General features: G+C 53.3%; 2 protein-coding genes across 4 annotated transcripts in view; both read left to right on the top strand.

The window, feature by feature from the left end:
- ZDHHC18 (zDHHC palmitoyltransferase 18) overlaps positions 1-12,722 on the top strand; it is a 30,560-nt gene extending 17,838 nt beyond the window's left edge. The window contains exons 3-10 of one of the 3 annotated variants that reach the window (XM_080920893.1): positions 50-199; positions 1,402-1,539; positions 1,663-1,711; positions 2,335-2,437; positions 4,761-4,873; positions 5,940-6,039; positions 11,675-11,748; positions 12,612-12,722. In XM_080920893.1, the coding sequence (XP_080777019.1) occupies positions 50-199; positions 1,402-1,539; positions 1,663-1,711; positions 2,335-2,437; positions 4,761-4,873; positions 5,940-6,039; positions 11,675-11,743 (722 nt within the window). In that variant the 3' untranslated portion in view covers positions 11,744-11,748; positions 12,612-12,722. Of the gene's footprint in view, positions 1-49; positions 200-1,401; positions 1,540-1,662; positions 1,712-2,334; positions 2,438-4,760; positions 4,874-5,939; positions 7,782-8,184; positions 8,263-8,747; positions 8,888-11,674; positions 11,749-12,611 lie in introns of those variants that run through there. The other 2 variants (XM_080920894.1, XM_080920895.1) reach the window with 2 other exon arrangements.
- Positions 12,723-12,816: 94 nt separating this feature from the next.
- SFN (stratifin) lies at positions 12,817-13,903 on the top strand. The gene has a single exon (XM_080920896.1). The coding sequence runs from the start codon at positions 12,821-12,823 to the stop codon at positions 13,565-13,567; it is 747 nt and encodes a 248-aa protein (XP_080777022.1). The 5' UTR covers positions 12,817-12,820; the 3' UTR covers positions 13,568-13,903.
- Positions 13,904-17,323: the final 3,420 nt, after the last annotated feature.

Below are 17,323 nucleotides of genomic sequence, written 5' to 3'. Positions count from 1 at the left end.
GGCCATGGGCTGTCTTGGATATCCTCATTTTCTCTCTTCACACCCTCAGATAACACAGGCAGCTCCACATACCGACCGCCCCCTCGGACGCGGGAGGTGATGATCAACGGGCAGATGGTGAAGCTCAAGTATTGCTTCACCTGTAAGATGTTTCGTCCACCCCGGACCTCACACTGCAGCGTCTGTGACAACTGTGTGGGTGAGTAGGGTCCCTCAAAGAGCCCTGAGAGACTGAGTCTTGGATGTAGGAAGTCATGTGTGGGTCCAGACAGGCAGCATCTGAAATACTTTGGGCTGAGTGGGAAGCCTGCGACATCTCTTGGCCCAGGGCAGGTATATATCCCGTCCCATTGATCCCTGAGCTTTGTGGCAGAGACCTTGAGCTTGTCTCCCAGCTTCCGTGTGCTCCTCCGCAGGTCTGTGGAAACCTGGAGCAGTGACAGGGAAGACCGGGTGATCTAACTGAGAAAGAAGGCAGGGAGGGTGGGAGTCTGCAGGTTGGCTCTCGACCACTCCCTCCGCTTGGTTTATTCCCCTCACCCTGCTCCCCAGATGCTCTACAGCTCGATGAAGACCTATGACAGTCCCTTAGGAAGGTGTCATAAGGGAGAGTCTATATGACACCCAAGCTAGCTGAGCCATGGTGACACTGCACAGTTCCCAGGACAGTGACTTCATGGTGCCAGCTCAGCACTCCCTGAAGAGGAGAGCGGGCCCAGCAGGCAGTGAAGTGCGTGACTCAATGCCTGTTATTCATCTCTGCCAGTCTGCCCCACCCACTACCTTAGAGGCACCAGCCTTTGGCATAAGGCGTGCAACGGGCTCATGACCCAGATTCCCACAGGGACTTTCCTCAGCAGGGTGCGACTCCCACCCTCAGGAACTGAGCAATAGTATGAGCTCAGTCATCTGCCCTGGCCTCTGGTGCCAGCTCTGCATGAGGTAGGTAGTGGCCCAGCCCTCTCTGGACCTTAAGGCCAGAGCTTTTGGCATACAGCTAGTAAGAGGCCATAGTCTGTGAGTCTTTGAAGTAGACACCATTGGACTCTGGAGATGGCAGAGGTCCGAGGCCAGCACATGTCTCGTTCAAGGGCAAAGCCGTATAGAAGAGTAAGAGAGTCGACCAGGAGACCCCTGCCTAGTTTGAGGCCATAGGAGACTTTTTAAGGGAGTGGCTTTGTAGTTGACATCTGAAGGAGTTACTATGGAGCTAAAAGAATAGACTGGGAATGTGTCAAGCAGTGGGTGGGAATGGATGAGCTGGGACTAGAAGCAGGGTGTGTCCAAAGGAAGGACCGGAGTCAGCTGGTGGGGAGGGGTGAGTGCCAGCCTGGGGGGGGGGGCTAGCTAGCCACCCAGCAGTGCTAATCAGAGACCCACACCAACTCCTTCCTTTTCTAGAACGGTTTGACCATCACTGCCCTTGGGTGGGCAACTGTGTGGGGAGACGGAACTACCGCTTCTTTTATGCGTTTATTCTCTCTCTCTCCTTCCTGACGGCCTTCATCTTCGCCTGTGTGGTCACCCACCTGACCCTGCGTGAGTCGGGGGACAAAGGGTGGAGGAAGGTCAACCAGTGAGCTCAGCCCTAGCAAAGGGCCGTGCTCACCCCCACCCTCACCGCCCCACCCCCTCCCTGAGCTGTGTTTTTCTTCTTCCCAGTTTCTCAAGGAAGCAACTTTCTCTCGGCTCTAAAAAAGACTCCAGCGAGATATCCTTTGCCGGCTGGTTGCCCTGGGTGGGGACTGAGTCCTCCGTGGGATGGATCTCCAGAGTGGGATGTTAGGGTCATGTCTGTTCCCCAGAATCCACTCTAACAGCTACTTTGTCGAAGTCCAGAGCTGATCCTAAATGGATCGTCATGAAGAGGGGCTGAGCACGCAAACTCAGGAAACTGTCTGATTACAAAGGCTTGGCAGAAAGTGTATCTCTTAATGAAAGTTCTGTTCATCCTGCCCTTGGGCAGCAGGAAACACGAATATGCCACGGCACACAAATAGAGATGGGGACAACTTGAAGTCCCAACTCAGGTCATCGCTTGATGACAAGTTCCTTTATCCGTTGAGTCATGTCACCAGCTGCAGTTCCTTAGGATGCCAAGCTCCCTGGAGCACACCAGGAACCTGTGGTTGAAATTCCCTCTGCCATCCCTAGGCCAGACCTTGCCTTGTTTCTTCCCATTTTGGGTTAGACAAAGTGATCTGCTGAGAAATGATGACTGGAATCACAGAAAGGTCCCCAGACTAGCTCCAGGGAAGGGTGAATGACAAAGGCTGAGCACAGGGGCCGGGGCTCCACCCTCTCTCTCCAGCACATGTCCTTGACAGGGCCCACTGTGCTGGAGTTGGTCATCTGCTTCTTCTCAATCTGGTCCATCCTGGGCCTCTCAGGGTTCCACACTTACCTCGTGGCCTCCAACCTGACAACTAATGAAGATGTGAGTAAAGCCGTGGTAGCCCGGGGAGCCTGGGGTGGCCAAGTGTAGCCTGTTGGGGGAATCCAAGGTGGAATCCTAATGTTAGACCCGGGGTTCCTGCATGCGTCAGGTCCTTGGTGTAGCTTCTAAGTTGCCTTCCTCATAACTCCAGAGGCAGTAAGCACACCTGGCTTGTGCGCCAGCTCCTTGCCGCTTATGGGCCTTTAAATGTCCTGTCTCTTGGGGCATTGCATCCTGCTGTGACAGAATTGAGATGCATACTGCCCATGGCATGACAGAGAGATATGGCCTAGGGTCATAATGCTGGGAAGGGGCCAGTCTGGGGTTGATGCCAGAAATCACATCCACCACGCCACATCTCTAGGCCACAGAGTCATGACTGGGGTGTACCCATTGAGAGGCATAGTTAGACCAGAACAGTGTGACTCCATTGCGTCACCCCATGTTCTCATGGTAAGCCATCTCTAGCCAGCGTCATTTGAATGCCACTGTCCTTGGTCAAGACATGACCTCCCTCACTGTCCCATAAATACTACATAACGTTGATCAGAGAGTCATCATTCAAAAGAAAGTGGATCCACACCAGACTGGGCTTGATGGTGCATGCCTGTAATCCTAACGCTTAGGAGATTGAGGCAGAAAGATCTATAATTTGAGGCTCATCTGGGGTGCATGGGAAGACATTGACTTGAGAGGAAAAGAGGGTTTGTGAGATGGAGAAAGAGAAGAAAGAAACTCCATTAGCTTGGTGGCACAGGCATGTTATCCCAGCCACTCTGGAGTCTGGGACAGGAGTATTGCCAATCCAACCTTGGTGTGAACAGTGTCTCAAACAAAAACTAAAAAGAGGGCTGAGATGTAGCTCAGTGGTAGAGCACTTGCCTGGCGTGTCCAAGGCCCTGCCTTTACTCTTGGTGTCAAAAGGAGGAGGGTGGGGCTGGAGAGATGCTCAGTGGTTAGAGCACTGGCTGCTCCTCTGGAGATCCAGGTTTGATTCTCAGCACCCTCATGGTGGCTCATAACTCCAGTCTGTACTCAAGTGCACAGCTCTGCCTGTACCTCTGGTCCTACATAACCCCGGGCCCTCTTCTGTCCTCTAGTACTGCACACATCTATCAGGCAAGACCCCATCTGCTTAAGATAAGTCATAAAGGTTTAAAAACAAGAATAAGAAGGAAGGTGATACACACATATTATCCTAAGGTGGAGGCAGGGGATTCAGGAATTTAAGGTCATCCCTGGCTACAGGGAAAGTTGGAGGCCACCCCAGAACACATGACCCTGTTTAACAAATAAAAATCCCACAACCTCTTGCTCTCATTCGGGAAAACAAAACTGAACACGTGTGTGCTGGTCATTGATAGGGGCAGAAATGACACTGGCCAGGAACCACCCCACCCGGTTTGGTTTTCTGGGTTCTGCAGGAGCTTACAGGCACGTAAGCAGAAAGAGGCTGCAGCCCAGCTGGGATAGAAAGTTCTGGGTGACAGTCCAGCAGGTGTTTCCTACAGAGCTCCTCAGTGCCTTCAGCAGGGGACTCCCCAGAGTCAGGCTCTCAGTGCCTGAAAACACCTGTCCAAGATCAGAGTGGCTCAGGCTGCTTTGTGCCCTCAGTCTGGCCCCCCTCTTAGTTGGTGTGACAAAGTGCCATGGCCAAAAGCAAGTCGGGGAAGAAAGGGCTTATTGGCTTACACTTCCACATTGTAGTCCACCACTGAAGGGAGTCAGGACAGGAACTCAAGCAGGCAGGAGCTGATGCAGAGGTCATGGAGGGCTGCTGTTTACTGCCTTGTTCCCCATAGCTTGTTCAGCCTTTTTATAGAAGCTAGGGCCATCAGCCCAGGGGTGGCACCACTGACGATGAACTGGGTCCTCTCCCATCAATCACTAGGAAAATACCCTACAGGTTTGCCAGCTCTTAGTTGAGGTTTCCTCTTTTCAGATAACTCTGGCTTGTGTCAAGTTGATGTGAAACTATCCATCACAGGAGGAAGGGTCTACTCAAATGCTCTCCTCTGTAGACTTCCTTTTGGTTTTGTCTTTGTTGGTAGCTGGGGCCTGCTGACCTCTGCTGGAGAGCTCCCTATATCTAAGTCCTCCTTCTCATTGAAAGGCCTCCACTGAAGTTCCTTCCCTGGCCTCTAGGTGGCCCTCTAGAAAGTGGAAGAAACAGGACGCAGCTGAGACGGGAGTAGTTCCTTGGGAGAAGGGAAGGGGCTGAAGGCGGAGCTCAGTGGTAGATGTCCCGGTTTAACCCCCAGTTCTGCTAGAGGGAGGGAGGGTAGGAGGAAGAAGGTAACTGATCCAGGCTGCTTCTTTCCAGATCAAAGGGTCTTGGTCCAGCAAGAGGGGTAGTGAGGCCTCTGTCAACCCCTACAGCCATAAAAGTATTATCACCAACTGTTGTGCTGTGCTCTGTGGCCCATTGCCTCCCAGGTAAGTCAGGGCATGGAAGAGAAGTCACAGGATGTGGCCCTTGTATCTGGAGCCCTCATGGGAGTTCTGGACCTTAGCAGGTCTTTCTCCCTGTGTGTACATGGATTTTCCCTCTGTTCACCATCCTCTGCTGAGTGACTCAGGAATTCCGAGGAAGGCTGTCACTTAATCACATGGACTCATTTGTAGGGTAAAATTACATTTGCCTGTAAACCCAGCACTCCCAGCTGAAGAGGAGGATTGCTTCATGTTCAAGACCACCCTAAGATACAATGAAATTGTTTCAAAGGGGGGGGAAATTACAAAATATTAAAAAGCACTGGGCAGCCTGTTTAATCCTACTCCTCGGAGATACTACAGTGACTTTTAGGACCACACTTGCTCAGCCAGTACAGGGTGGGGTCTCAGCAGTGGCTCAGCCCTGCTGGGAAGCTGTGTCAGTCCTAACAGCAGGGGTCGCCAGAGCTCCAGAACAGGCGTAGACCAGCCATAGGTGCAGGGACAAGACCTTCCTTACACACTTGCCTGGTCTAGAGAGACAGGACACCGGGTCCCTGACTACTCCAGGTAGCAATTGTTTCCTAGTTTTCTCTCACTTGCAGCCTAACTTCTTGGCACCCAGACAGCTGAGTCAGTTTGAATTAGCGATGAATAAGCCTGGAGGGAGAAGCAGGCCTGTGGGAAGTTCGAGGTCATCTTCAAGTGCTTGGGACCCTGTCTCAAGAAAACAAAAACATTTTGTCCTGTTGGCACTTGCCCCAAAAGGTCTTGTTTTAAATGTACTTACGTTTGCTCACCTGCATGTGTGGGTGAGCGAAATTCAAGTGTGCACATACTATGGCCGGGCATTTGGAAGTCAGAGGACAGACGGCTCTCTTCCCATCTATGGGTCCTTGGGTTGTCTCTCCAGCCCCAGAAGGAAGGTCTTAATCTCCTGAAAGGAAAGTAGCTTCCCTTTGCCCAGCTTTCCTAGGGCTGGATCCTTCCCGGCAGGACACACAGACAGCACTGTCTAGTCCTTAGCCTGGAGCATTGATTGATATGTCTCGTCCTTCTGTTTTGGAAGCCTGATTGACCGGCGGGGGTTCGTGCAGTCTGATACCGTGTTGCCCTCGCCCATCCGAAGTGATGAGCCAGCCTGTGGAGCCAAGCCAGACGCCAGCATGGTAGGAGGCCACCCCTGAATGTGGCTGAGTGCTTGCCACCCGCCGCCCTCCACGCCTCCTGGGACCCTCCCCGCCTGATGGGACCTTGCCCCTGCCATCTGAGGGAAGCAGAGCTGCCAAAGACTCAAGCATTTTCCTATTTATTTCCCACCCTGCGTGGGCTTTTTTTTTTTTTTTTTTTAAACTATCCCATAGCTGTTGCCCTCTGCTCCCCAAACCTAGGTTCCCACAGTTTAGGCCCTAGGTCCCCCAGGGGGTCAGTGGTAGGAGAGAAGGAGTCACAGCCTCTGAAGGCCACTAAGGAGACCATGCCAAGTTACTGCCTGTGCCCAGGGAGGCCCAGCATTATGGGGTATGAACCGAATGGGCGGCCTCCCAACTGGAGGCTTTGCTTGGACCTTGGCGAGCCAGGGGCTTCTGGAAGCAGGCCTGCTGAGTAGCTGGCTCGAGCTGCAGGCAACAGGTGGGGACCTGTCCTGGGACTGCTTTGGTTTGGGGCTCCTACATTCCTTTAGATGTCCACTGGTTTTTTTTTTTTTTTTTTTTTTGTTTTTGTTTTTTGTTTGGTTTTTTTGGGGGGGTGTTAATATGGAGTTAGCCAATAGGAAAGAGCTGGGTACTGGTAGAGAGAACATGGGCAGAGGGTCAAAGGAAGCCAAACAAACCATCCAGGCCCCCAGAACCTCAGCTCCTGTAGAGTCCTGGGCAGTAGGAATGAGGACCTGGCTTTCCCCTGCCCACAGAGATTCTCTAAAGGATCCTTTCCTGCGCCCCCCCAATCCCTCTTCCAGGTCAGGGCTAGAGGTGGGTGGGGTAGCTCATGCTGGCAATACTTGAAACGGGTTATTAATGCTGGGTATTTTGCACAATTTTATAGACTTTTTTTTTTTTTACATAACCTTTTAAAAATAGGAGTTAATGTGTTACTATCCGTGTAGTGCCAAGTCAAGGGTTTTTAGAAGGTTAGGTAGTTTAATACATTTATTACAGCAGATCTGGCTGTGAGGGATTGTGTGTATGTGCACACATGCGGTCATGCATCCTGTGTACAGATACAGCTGATGCCCATGTCCCCTGGGCTATTCCTTTTCCCCATTGCCCTGGGTTCAGAATCAGCCTGAGGTACGGGGGACTGGGAGGGAGGCTGTGCAGTAGTCACAAGAGAGAGACCACCAGCTCCTGCCCTCTCTCCTTTCACCCGCCACCCAGCCCCCAGGTCGGGCTCCCAGCTGTGGCCTGCCCCAACAGGCTGTGGCTAGGTGTGGTGGGTGGGGTGATGGCTCCAGGGAGCGGCTGCCCTTCTGCAAGCCACACCCCCCTCCTAGGAGTTCTTCTTTGAGTGTAGGCCCCAACGCTAGGGACTAGAACACAGAGCATTTCTGCTAATCAGGAATGAAGGAAGGGGCAGGGTGGACCAGGAGGCATGTGTGGGTTGTCCAGAAGCTTAGAGCATGGCCTCCTCCTGCTGGAAGCCATAGTTTCTAATCAAAATAGAGTCTTGTTCTCTTTGTCCCTTCAGATGGGCTGAAGCCCTTGTGGACCATGATATAGGAAGTCACTACAGAGTCCCTTCATTGCTCCCAAGGCCAGTGGGTCCCAGAAAGAGATGGGAAGTAGTGGGTGCCAAGGGGCCTCTGGGAGAGGTAGATAGGAAGGGGCTGGAAGGCTCCCTAACCTGCCTTTTATTTGAGCCAGTATTCCTTGTTCCTGCTTGTAATAAAGCTTCTGTTTTTAAGAGCTGATTTGCTTTGGTTTAATTTTTATTTGCTTATATTTTGCTGAGTTCCTGGCTTGCAGCTTATCCTTGAGTTCTTTCAGACAGGCTTGGGTCTCTCCTAGGAGTCAGAGAGCAGGAAGGCAGGCAGGCAGCCCAGGGACTTGTGAGAACTCTGCAGACTAGAAGGGGCTGTGACTAAAGCACCTGTCTGCCTTCATCTTGTCTACCTTCTTGTGCCTCCAGGACTTGGTGCCTCCTGATTTCTTTCCTGCTAACTTTCCACCCTGATCCCCAGTGATTGCTTAGCATGTTTGAGACAGTAGGTCCCAGTTGGAGCTTCTTGTTTCTAGCCCCAACCCAACCTCCTAGGCAGCCAGAACAGCCAGCCAGATCATAACATGGGCCCACCTCTCTGGTATCTCCTCCAGGAGGACACTTGTCAGGACTTTGCCATCTCCTGCACAGCCTGAGGGGAGCTATCAGGCCTCTTTGCAGAGGGTTAGCTGGTAAGACCATGTGTCACGTGTCAGCCAGCAGTGCCGGCTCCTCACCTCCTCACCACCATCGCATGCCTCACCAGCCCCGTGGAGTCCATCCATCTGTCTGGTGTGTGGTGTGGCATGTGTGTTGACAATGGCTGTTCCCAGGCCCCCCCACCCCTCCCCCAAACAGAAGGCTCTTAGCCTTGTCCCACCTCCCCCTTGGACTAGGCTTCTTTAGAGCACCAGTCCTTTGTAAAAGAAGTGGTGAGTCTGGGAAGAGTGGTCCAGCTGCTCTGAGGGGCCCTCAGTCAGGCCGCTAACATCTGCATCCGGCTTCACGTCCCTGCCAAGCTCTCACCTGCCTGCTGCCTGAGCCTTGGTCCTTTTCTGGGAGAGAGGCAGGTGCTATGGTAACCCTTGACCCACTCAGGCCCTACAGACTACCTGTTTCCAGCCTTCTGCTAACCCTCTCTCTTCTCCTTCTTTGCCATCCTGCCGGGATCATCCAGTATGTGCGGGGGCTTAAGGAGCTCCTGAGGACCGCGCCACTCTCTGCCTCTCCAAGAGTGGCCTGGGGGGAGCCAGGCACCCGGCACCTCCACCTGCCTAACCTGTGGCCCATCTGCCACCATCTGTGCCTACAGGGTCCGTCCCCAGCCTATCCTACTTGTGTGCTCTCTAGAGCCTCCCCACCAACAGTGCTGGGCTCTAGTCCCCGACCCCCATCTCCCTGCTGGCCATAATGTAGAAAGCCATAGTGCAGCCTCAGCACAACACTGTAAGACTGCTGAACCTCACCCTCCCCTCACCCCCTCATGCCCTTTCCCCAGATTTGTGAAGTGTTCAGCCTCTTTAGGAATCTTGCCTTGCAGCCTCTTCCCCCCCACCCCCCACCAGTCAGCAGAGCCATATAGGCCAGCCTAGCAGGTTCCTTCAGGAGCTATCTGGTGTTGATGACGCTGCTGAACAAGTTTGGCAACATCTCTAAGCACAACGGGCTTGACACTGTTCCCACGCCCCCATGCCCCCCAACCCCCCTTAGGATGTGGAGTGTGAGCCTGTATCCTTGGCCCCAGGCACCAAGGGCTAGACAGCTCCATGTTCTTCCAAGGGCCCAAAGGGAGCCGGGTCAGACCTGGGGAGATCAGCTTTGTCCAGCACAGGGGCTGCTCACCTGCTCTCCGCTACCTTTTGTAACAGAAATAAAGACCTCCCCCTTCTTTTTGCCATAGCCTGGAGTGTGTGGAGCCACTTTCCTTTGGGGTCCTGGGTGGGGTCTACTGTGGATGTGTGAGAGCAACTGCCTCGTACCCCAGCATGGGAGGGTGGGGACTTGGAGAAGCCCTAAACTTGGAGCCATACCTAGGAGGGGGCTGCCAACCTCCTGTTACCAGTGGAGAGACCAAAGCCCAGGGGCAGGAAGGGACCTGCCCAAGGCCTCTCATAACTCACCTGGAACGCAGCCCTCGTGCTGACCTCATTCTGCTTTGCTTCCATAAATTCCACACCGTCTGGTACCCTAGACGGTCTTAGAGGGGGCTACTTCGAACAGCATTGCCTAAGAAGAAAAAGGCAAACAGCTGAATCACCTAAGCATCGCCTGGTGTCCCTTCCCAAAGGCAATGAGCGCACAGCTCTTAGCCATGTAACAGGTCTCTTACTCACAACCAACCACAAACCCCTCTGGTCAAACTGTTGAACTTGATCATTCCAAAGACAGAAATTACCTAGGAAATGACTAGAAAAGAAAAGGGTTTGCCAGTTGTGGCCGATTCTTTCTAACTAATAGGAATCCCTCTTGCCGAAATCAGATGCTCCGGAAAGGATGAGGAACACCTCCCACCTACCCCTCACTGGATTTTGGGCCTATCTCCTGTCCTGCTGACTCAGGCAGCTGCTTTGGAGTCCCATGCTCTGCCAGGGCCTGCTGTCTCCTGCCTGCTTGGGCTCCTGGACTTGGGAAGTAGAAGCCTGGAGGCAAAGGGAGGCAACTGGGACAGGAACTGAGTCAGGATGTGCAGGCCAGAGCTAGTAGGAGTGTCAAAGCCTGGCTTCAGTGGAAGGGGAAGGGGTGGGCTATAAACCCCCACCAGGTTCCCGGCTTAAGAGGCATCCGGAGAACACACCCTTCTTAGACTTAGAAACTTCAAGTTTGCCAAGCCCCACGGTCCAGGCTCCCAGTGTCCTGGGATTTCCAAGTTGCCCCCAGGACTTGGGGAAGCCCAGGCCAGGCTGGGAGCCAAGGAAGGCCTTTGAGGGCTGAGAAGAATTCTCCAGATGCAAAGGGAGGAGTCAGAGCCTATTATATCTAACAGTTTATCAGTCTGGACAGGAAAGAGTTTGGGCTGAGGACCCCTTCTCTTCTGTAGACACCTGGCTGGGCCACAGGGTACAGATAGTTTATGATCTTTCCTCATTACATAGAGCCCAGCTCAAAAGAAAAACTAGGGAGGGGGCACTGAGAATGTATTTAGTTGGTAGAGTTCTTGGAACCCCTGGGTATGACCCCCCCCCATACCACTGCTAAAGCAAGCATGGTAGCCACCCACACATAGACCAGTCTGGGTTCGAACTCAGAGCGATTCTTCTCCCTCCTTCTGCCTCTTAAGTGTTAGGATTATAGATGTGCACCCACCGGTCTTTACAGGACTGGGGATCAAATTCCATACACACTAGGCAGGAACTCTACCGACCACAATATACTCCCAGCCTCTTTTCCCCCCAGGGCAGGGGCAGCACGTCTCCCTTGTAGCAAAGCCAGTCACCAACTGGTATGTCTCCTGTGTGTTTAAATGCTGAGACTCTACTGTGCACCACCATGGCCTTCCCTAACTTGACATGTTAGTGTAGTTCTGTGCCTCTGTGAATTAAGCAAAGCACTCAAGAGCTCAGGACAGAAAGCCCATCTGCTTCCTGGGAAAATGCATAAAATTAGCCAGGACCCTGAAGTCTCTCAAGAGTCCCTTACTTTGTGGCACAAACACATTCCCCAGCCTGTCTTCACAGAGGCAAGTTGAGCGCTCAGACACCTGGAGGAGAAAGGTGTGGTTGTGTAGTAGTGGTCCTGATTCAAGGATTAGGTTTTCTGGGCCCCAGGGAGAAAGTTCTTTAGAAGGGACCCTGGACTCCCATCTAAACTTTGGGTGTGTTTGGGGTGGGCACAGAAGCAGGAACTTACCCCCCAATGCCCATTCTTTTAATAAGGGCTTCAAGATGGCCCAACCAAGCAGGAAAGGAAGGTTGGGAACCACATGATCTCCATCTCTGAGGTGGTTTCTCTCAGGGGTCAAAGGCAGGGCCTTGATCGATGAGAAGGGACCAGAGAACCTCTGGGAGCCGAGTGGGGGATCTCACTGAGCTGGAGTCACTGCTCCATAAAACAAAATGGTATGTGTCATTACCAGCTCCTGTCCTTCAACCCTGTCTTCCTCCCCAGGTTGATAGCGTCCCCCCTGGGGGACCAAACTGGACTGAGCACCCAGGTGGCCTGCTTCCCAGCCTCTGACAGAGGTAATCTGAGTCAAACGGGAGTAGGATAGTCAAAGGGGTAGGCCCCCGCCCTCTGGGAGCCCTGCCGATACATGACGACAGGCAGCTCGGAAGGGACAGGTGACTTGATGTGGCGAACCAGACAAGTGTCAACAGGCCACCAACTTGAAAGGGAAAATTGTGCTGTAAGGGGGAAGGTGTCCAACAAACGTATTGGGTGACTAATTACAAAGGCTGGGCTGGAGCGTCAGAGGCCGCTCGTTAAACACTTCATTAAGTGGCACCCTGAAATGCTACCTGCGCATTCTGGGTGTTCATGGGGCATCTTGATGGAGAGCAGGGACCAAGGGATGGAGCTGTCTTCAGGCTGACTCGGAGAGTAGTCCAGCTCTTGCTTCCAGCTAATAGCTCCCAAGACGAGCCAAAAGAAAGAGGGCGCGAGGAGGGGGAGGGGTTTAAGGGAGCTGGTAGCTTGTGATCTCAAGCCCGTTCACCCCTAGACTTGATGGTTCCACCTCTACAGTCCTATAGAGCCAATTGGGGGTGGGGTGGGGAAGGTGTTGCGTCAGGTCATGGATGCTCAAGGTTTTGGGAAACTGTACTGCCTTACTTATACACGAGTTCTCACCTGAACTATCCCAGCCCTCTGGGCTTCTCCTGGGCTAAAGTCACGCAGTGGCTGAAGCCATCCTTGCCCCTGGAAGGACACCCCAAAAGACAATCTGATTTGGTAATCCAAAACGCTCCTGCAATGCAACCCTGAACAGCAGGGGGCAGTCTGGAGCCGAAAGGTGCTGTTCGGGTGAGACAGGCGGCCAGGTTTCTCCTGCTGACTGTCCTGATGACTCACATCTCCCCCCCCCACCCCCCCACCCCCGTCCCAGCCCTTTTACCTTTAAGGTAGAGCCGGAAAGGGTGTGGTGAGAAGAGGAGGAGGCAGGACCCAGGGGCCAGGCCCGCCCAGGCCACTCCCAACCCTTCTCAGGGCCATGCCACCCCAGCCAAAAGGCAGACCCAGAGCAAGGGAGCCGCAGAATCCAGCACTAGTCCCAAGGCAGCCAGATCGCCCGCCCGTCTGTCCATCCTCAGAGTCATGGAGAGAGCCAGTCTGGTCCAGAAGGCCAAGTTGGCCGAACAGGCCGAACGCTATGAGGACATGGCAGCTTTCATGAAGGGTGCCGTGGAAAAGGGTGAGGAGCTCTCCTGCGAGGAGCGGAACCTGCTCTCCGTGGCCTATAAGAACGTGGTGGGCGGCCAGAGAGCGGCTTGGAGAGTCCTGTCCAGCATCGAGCAGAAGAGCAACGAGGAGGGGTCTGAAGAGAAGGGCCCCGAGGTGAAAGAGTACCGGGAGAAGGTAGAGACCGAGCTCAGAGGTGTGTGCGACACCGTGCTAGGCTTGCTGGACTCCCACCTCATCAAAGGGGCTGGAGAGGCCGAGAGCCGCGTCTTCTACCTGAAGATGAAGGGCGACTACTACCGCTACCTAGCTGAAGTGGCCACTGGCGATGACAAGAAGCGCATCATCGATTCTGCCCGGTCAGCCTACCAGGAGGCCATGGACATCAGCAAAAAGGAGATGCCGCCCACTAACCCCATACGCCTGGGCCTGGCCCTGAACTTTTCCGTCTTCCACTACGAGATAGCCAACAGCCCCGAGGAGGCCATCTCACTGGCCAAAACCACCTTCGACGAGGCCATGGCCGATCTGCACACCCTCAGTGAGGACTCCTACAAGGACAGCACCCTCATCATGCAGCTGCTGAGAGACAACCTGACGCTGTGGACAGCCGACAATGCTGGGGAAGAGGGCAGTGAGGCTCCAGAGGAGCCCCAGAGCTGAAGCAGCCTGCGATCTCTCCGTCCCGCCTTGCCCTCCAGTCCCCAGCCTGCAGAGAGGACTAAAACGGAGTGGGACTTTGCCCTTCCCAAACCCTGAATGTTTTGCCACACCTTGGAAGGCTCCTCGGAAGGGGTGCAGCCAAGCTGAGGCCACCAGGGCTGGGGATCTCACTGTGCAGCTGTCTGGTGGGTGATCCTAACCCTGCCCACCCCGGCTCTCTGCACCCCCACTTCCTCCCACCTGTCCTCCCCCCCCCCCCGTACCTCCCTCGGGCACCTGTTGCTTCTGGATCCTAGGAATCGAGGAGTCTCCCCACCCCTGTGGCTGAGAACTGGACTGTGGCAAGAGCAGGGTGTGTGTATGCGTGTGTGTGAGCGCGCGACTGTGTGTATGTGTGTATGAATGAGAGGGAACACATGTTTGCTGGGCATGACCATGTTACCACTCAATAAAGTTGCCCTGTGACACTCGGTCTTCTTCAGTTATTGGCCATGGGCTGCGAGTAGAATTAGCAATGAATTAGAGAATTGGACTCTGAAACTCTGAGCTAGGGCTGTCCCTTGGGGCGGTGGAAGTGAGACGATCCTTCGAGTTGGTGTCGGTGACCTGGAAATTTTGGGTAGGGTGACTTCAGGTGAGAGGCCATCAGGAAGTGCCCGCAGCTTTTAAGCTCAGGCCAGGTGAGCACAAAGTGCTGCGGACGGGAAACCCGCAGCCGCGAAGTCAGGGAAGTTTGAGGACAGTGAGGCCTTAGAGACGCGCTTCACGAGTGGCACTGAGGACCTCACGCTGAAAAGCGGAAAACACATCGAGTGCCCAGAACTGAGCCGAGGGGTGCATCCGAGGCAGGGGCACAGTGCTTCCATAAAACAAAACAGATCTAATGAGGGAAAGCTCGCCAAGGCCCAGGCACAAAAGGAAACCGGCTGGCGAGGAGCCGGAGCGAGCTGGGTGGGAAGGGCCGCAGGGAGTCGGGCAGAGCAGCTCACGGCCGGCGCACCCGGCAGGCAGCGACACGCACTAGTCCCCGGCCGCGCGCCGCCGCCTCCACGGCCCAATCACAGAACGGAATCTCCACAGGGCCCCGCCCCGGAACCCGGTTGGCCAATGGGAGAACGAAGGGCGAGTCCTCCGGCCGCGCTGGCTGGGCTACCCCTTCGCGAAAAGACGAAGCAGTGTCCCAGCGGGGCGGCGCCTTCCCGGTTTCACTCAGACAAGCTGCTACCCGCCCGATCCCGGAGCTCGTCCCCCAACCCCCAAGGAGCAGCGGGACAGGGCGGGGCCGCGCGCACAATTTAGTCCCCGCCCTTTGAGTCATCGGCTCACCTGGCAGTGTCTGGACCAGGCGGGCGGCCGAAATGGGCTGGAAAAAGGCCAGGACGCTCCTCTCCAGAGCTTCGGAGGCAGACCAGCGCCGGTCGCCAGGAGGCTTGGGTTATGTCCCTGACTTGCTTTGCAGCCCGGAAAAACCATACCACCTCCCAGGGCCTCAGTTTCCCTTCTGTAAAGTCAGGGAAATTAAGCGAAGCTCTGCTTAGGTGCAAGGCTTCGGCTTCCTTGCTGGAGGCGTTTAACTTTTGAGTCCTCCTTTGAATAAGTTGCTTCCTAGGCAGGGCCTGGTGGCGGATGCCTTTAACCTGAGCACTCTAGGGCAGGGTGGTTCCTTCCCGGGAGCTAGGGTGTGGTTCAGTTTATCGAATGTTTAAGGACTCTCCCAGGGGGGAAAAAAAGGAAAGCGACTAAGTAAATGAAGAGCATGACAGGGTGGGAGTGGGGGGTACACCCTCCAAAATGTTACTGGTTACTTCCAACCAGTGTCGGTCCATCTGGGATTTATTTAGTATTTCTGAACCCAAAACAGAATAAGCAAGCATCAGGCTTAGTCACTGCCAAAGTTGACCTGGGTACTCACTGGGTCACCTGAGAAGGCTGCCTAGCTTGGCAGCAAGAGAATTCTTTCTGGGAGGATTAAGGGAACTCAGCCCAAATTTACTGGACTCTCCAGAGTTCACATCTGGCCACACATATGGCACTGGCTCTTGTTACCACCCCAACTCTTCAGGGAAGTTGCTGAACCTCTTTAGAGCAGTCAGGGTCCTGTTTTCTCATTTCCTGGTGATGCGTTGGGTTTCAAGGTTCCAAAGCCACACGGAATCTGGACTAGGGCAGGCAACTCCCTCGGCTCGTGAGGTGACCCGGTTTCTTTCCACTAGACTGGTCTGGTGACTTTCTCTTAATGGGGTAGGTCCTGGGAAAGGTACGCCTTTTGTATCTCTCAGCTTCTGCCTTCTGCGTGTTGGCTCCAGACCCCATGAGTGGATGGGAGCTGTCCTAAGGTACTGTGCTGGGCTTATGGGTAATCGAGAGGAGATGCCCTGCTCTGGAAGTTATGAAGCCCGCTGTTTATTAGCACCAGATCATAGCTGGTGAAGGCTGTAGGTTTATACCAGCGTGGTCTCAGACCCTTTTGTCTGTGTCGTGGTTTAAAAAAATTATGGGGTAGCGAGATGGTTTGGCAGTTAAGAGCACTGGCTGAGTTTGGTTCCCAGCACCCCAGCTCACTTCTGTCTGAAACTCGGGTCCCCGGGAGATCTGATGACCTTTACTGACCTCCATGGATATCAATGTATTACACCGGTAGTAAGTACACCGGCAGTAAGTACACCGGCACAGATGCAGATAAATCACCCCGTACAAATAAAAATCAATTTAAAAAAAAACTTAAATTATGACCATCTTTTCCTGTCCCGGATTTGATATTTAAAACCAAGCTGGAGGTAGTAATACACAGCTTTTCAGGATACAAATAAACAAACCCCTAACAAATCTTTCAAGGCAGATCAAGGTGGATCTGTGTGTTCAAGGCCAGCCTGGTCTACAGAGTGAGCTCACCAGGGCAGTTAGGGACCATATACAGAAACTCGATCTCAAAAAAAAAAAAAAATTCAGCTCAGTAGTTGAGTACTTGCTGAATTTGGTTCCTAGCACCATATTAGGCTAAATGTAATTCCAACTCTAGGGGATCTTCTGGGATCTGTGAGAAACACACGTATGCACACACATTAAGACAAAAAGATTTACTTAAAATCTTCATTTCCACTAATGGGTTTAGTGTCTTTTGAGGGTAATGAAGTGTTCTAGTTTTAAGTAGTGTGGATATTAATATTACTTTGTGGTGATCACAGGACTTGAACATTGTAAAGGGGTAAATTTTAGGATTTGTCTATTACATCTCAGGCTTTAAGATTTATTTTTATTTTATATGCATTGGTGTTTTGCCTGCATATCTTGTCTGTGTGAGAGCGTCAGACGCCCTGGAACTGGAGTTGCAGAGTTGTGAGATACATGTGGGTTCTATCCTGACTTCTGAGCCATCTCTCTAGCCCCTATATCTTGGTTTTTACAGTCTGCCTTAGGACTGTGTAGCTCAGTGGTAGAGAGCTTGTTCACCATGTGCAAATCCCTGAGTTCAACACCAGATAAACAAGAAATCTGAGCCAGGAACTGTTGTGCCAACCAGTGGTCTCGAGTGTCTGGGACATGAGGTCAGTTGAGGCAAATCGGTGAGGCACAGTCTCAGAGTAAGATGTAAGGGCTAGAGAGATGACTCAGTGGTTGGTGATTGATCCCAGAAACCCACGTGATGCTCAGTGGGCGTGGCGGCCTGCCTGTGATTCCAGCATAGGAAGGCAGAGGCAGGGCTTCCCAGGAGCAAGCTGACCACATCAGCAAGCTCTGAATTTGATCAAGAGACCC

Source organism: Micromys minutus (assembly GCF_963924665.1).
Source record: "Micromys minutus genome assembly, chromosome: 9".
Taxonomy (NCBI): Eukaryota; Metazoa; Chordata; class Mammalia; order Rodentia; family Muridae; genus Micromys; species Micromys minutus.
The sequence above is the reverse complement of the archived record's forward strand: the minus strand, read 5'-3'. Positions and strand labels throughout refer to the sequence as shown.

Bases quoted from the DNA above. Each gene is read 5' to 3' on its own strand.
- SFN (XM_080920896.1), top strand. From the start codon at position 12,821: ATGGAGAGAGCCAGTCTGGTCCAGAAGGCCAAGTTGGCCGAACAGGCC.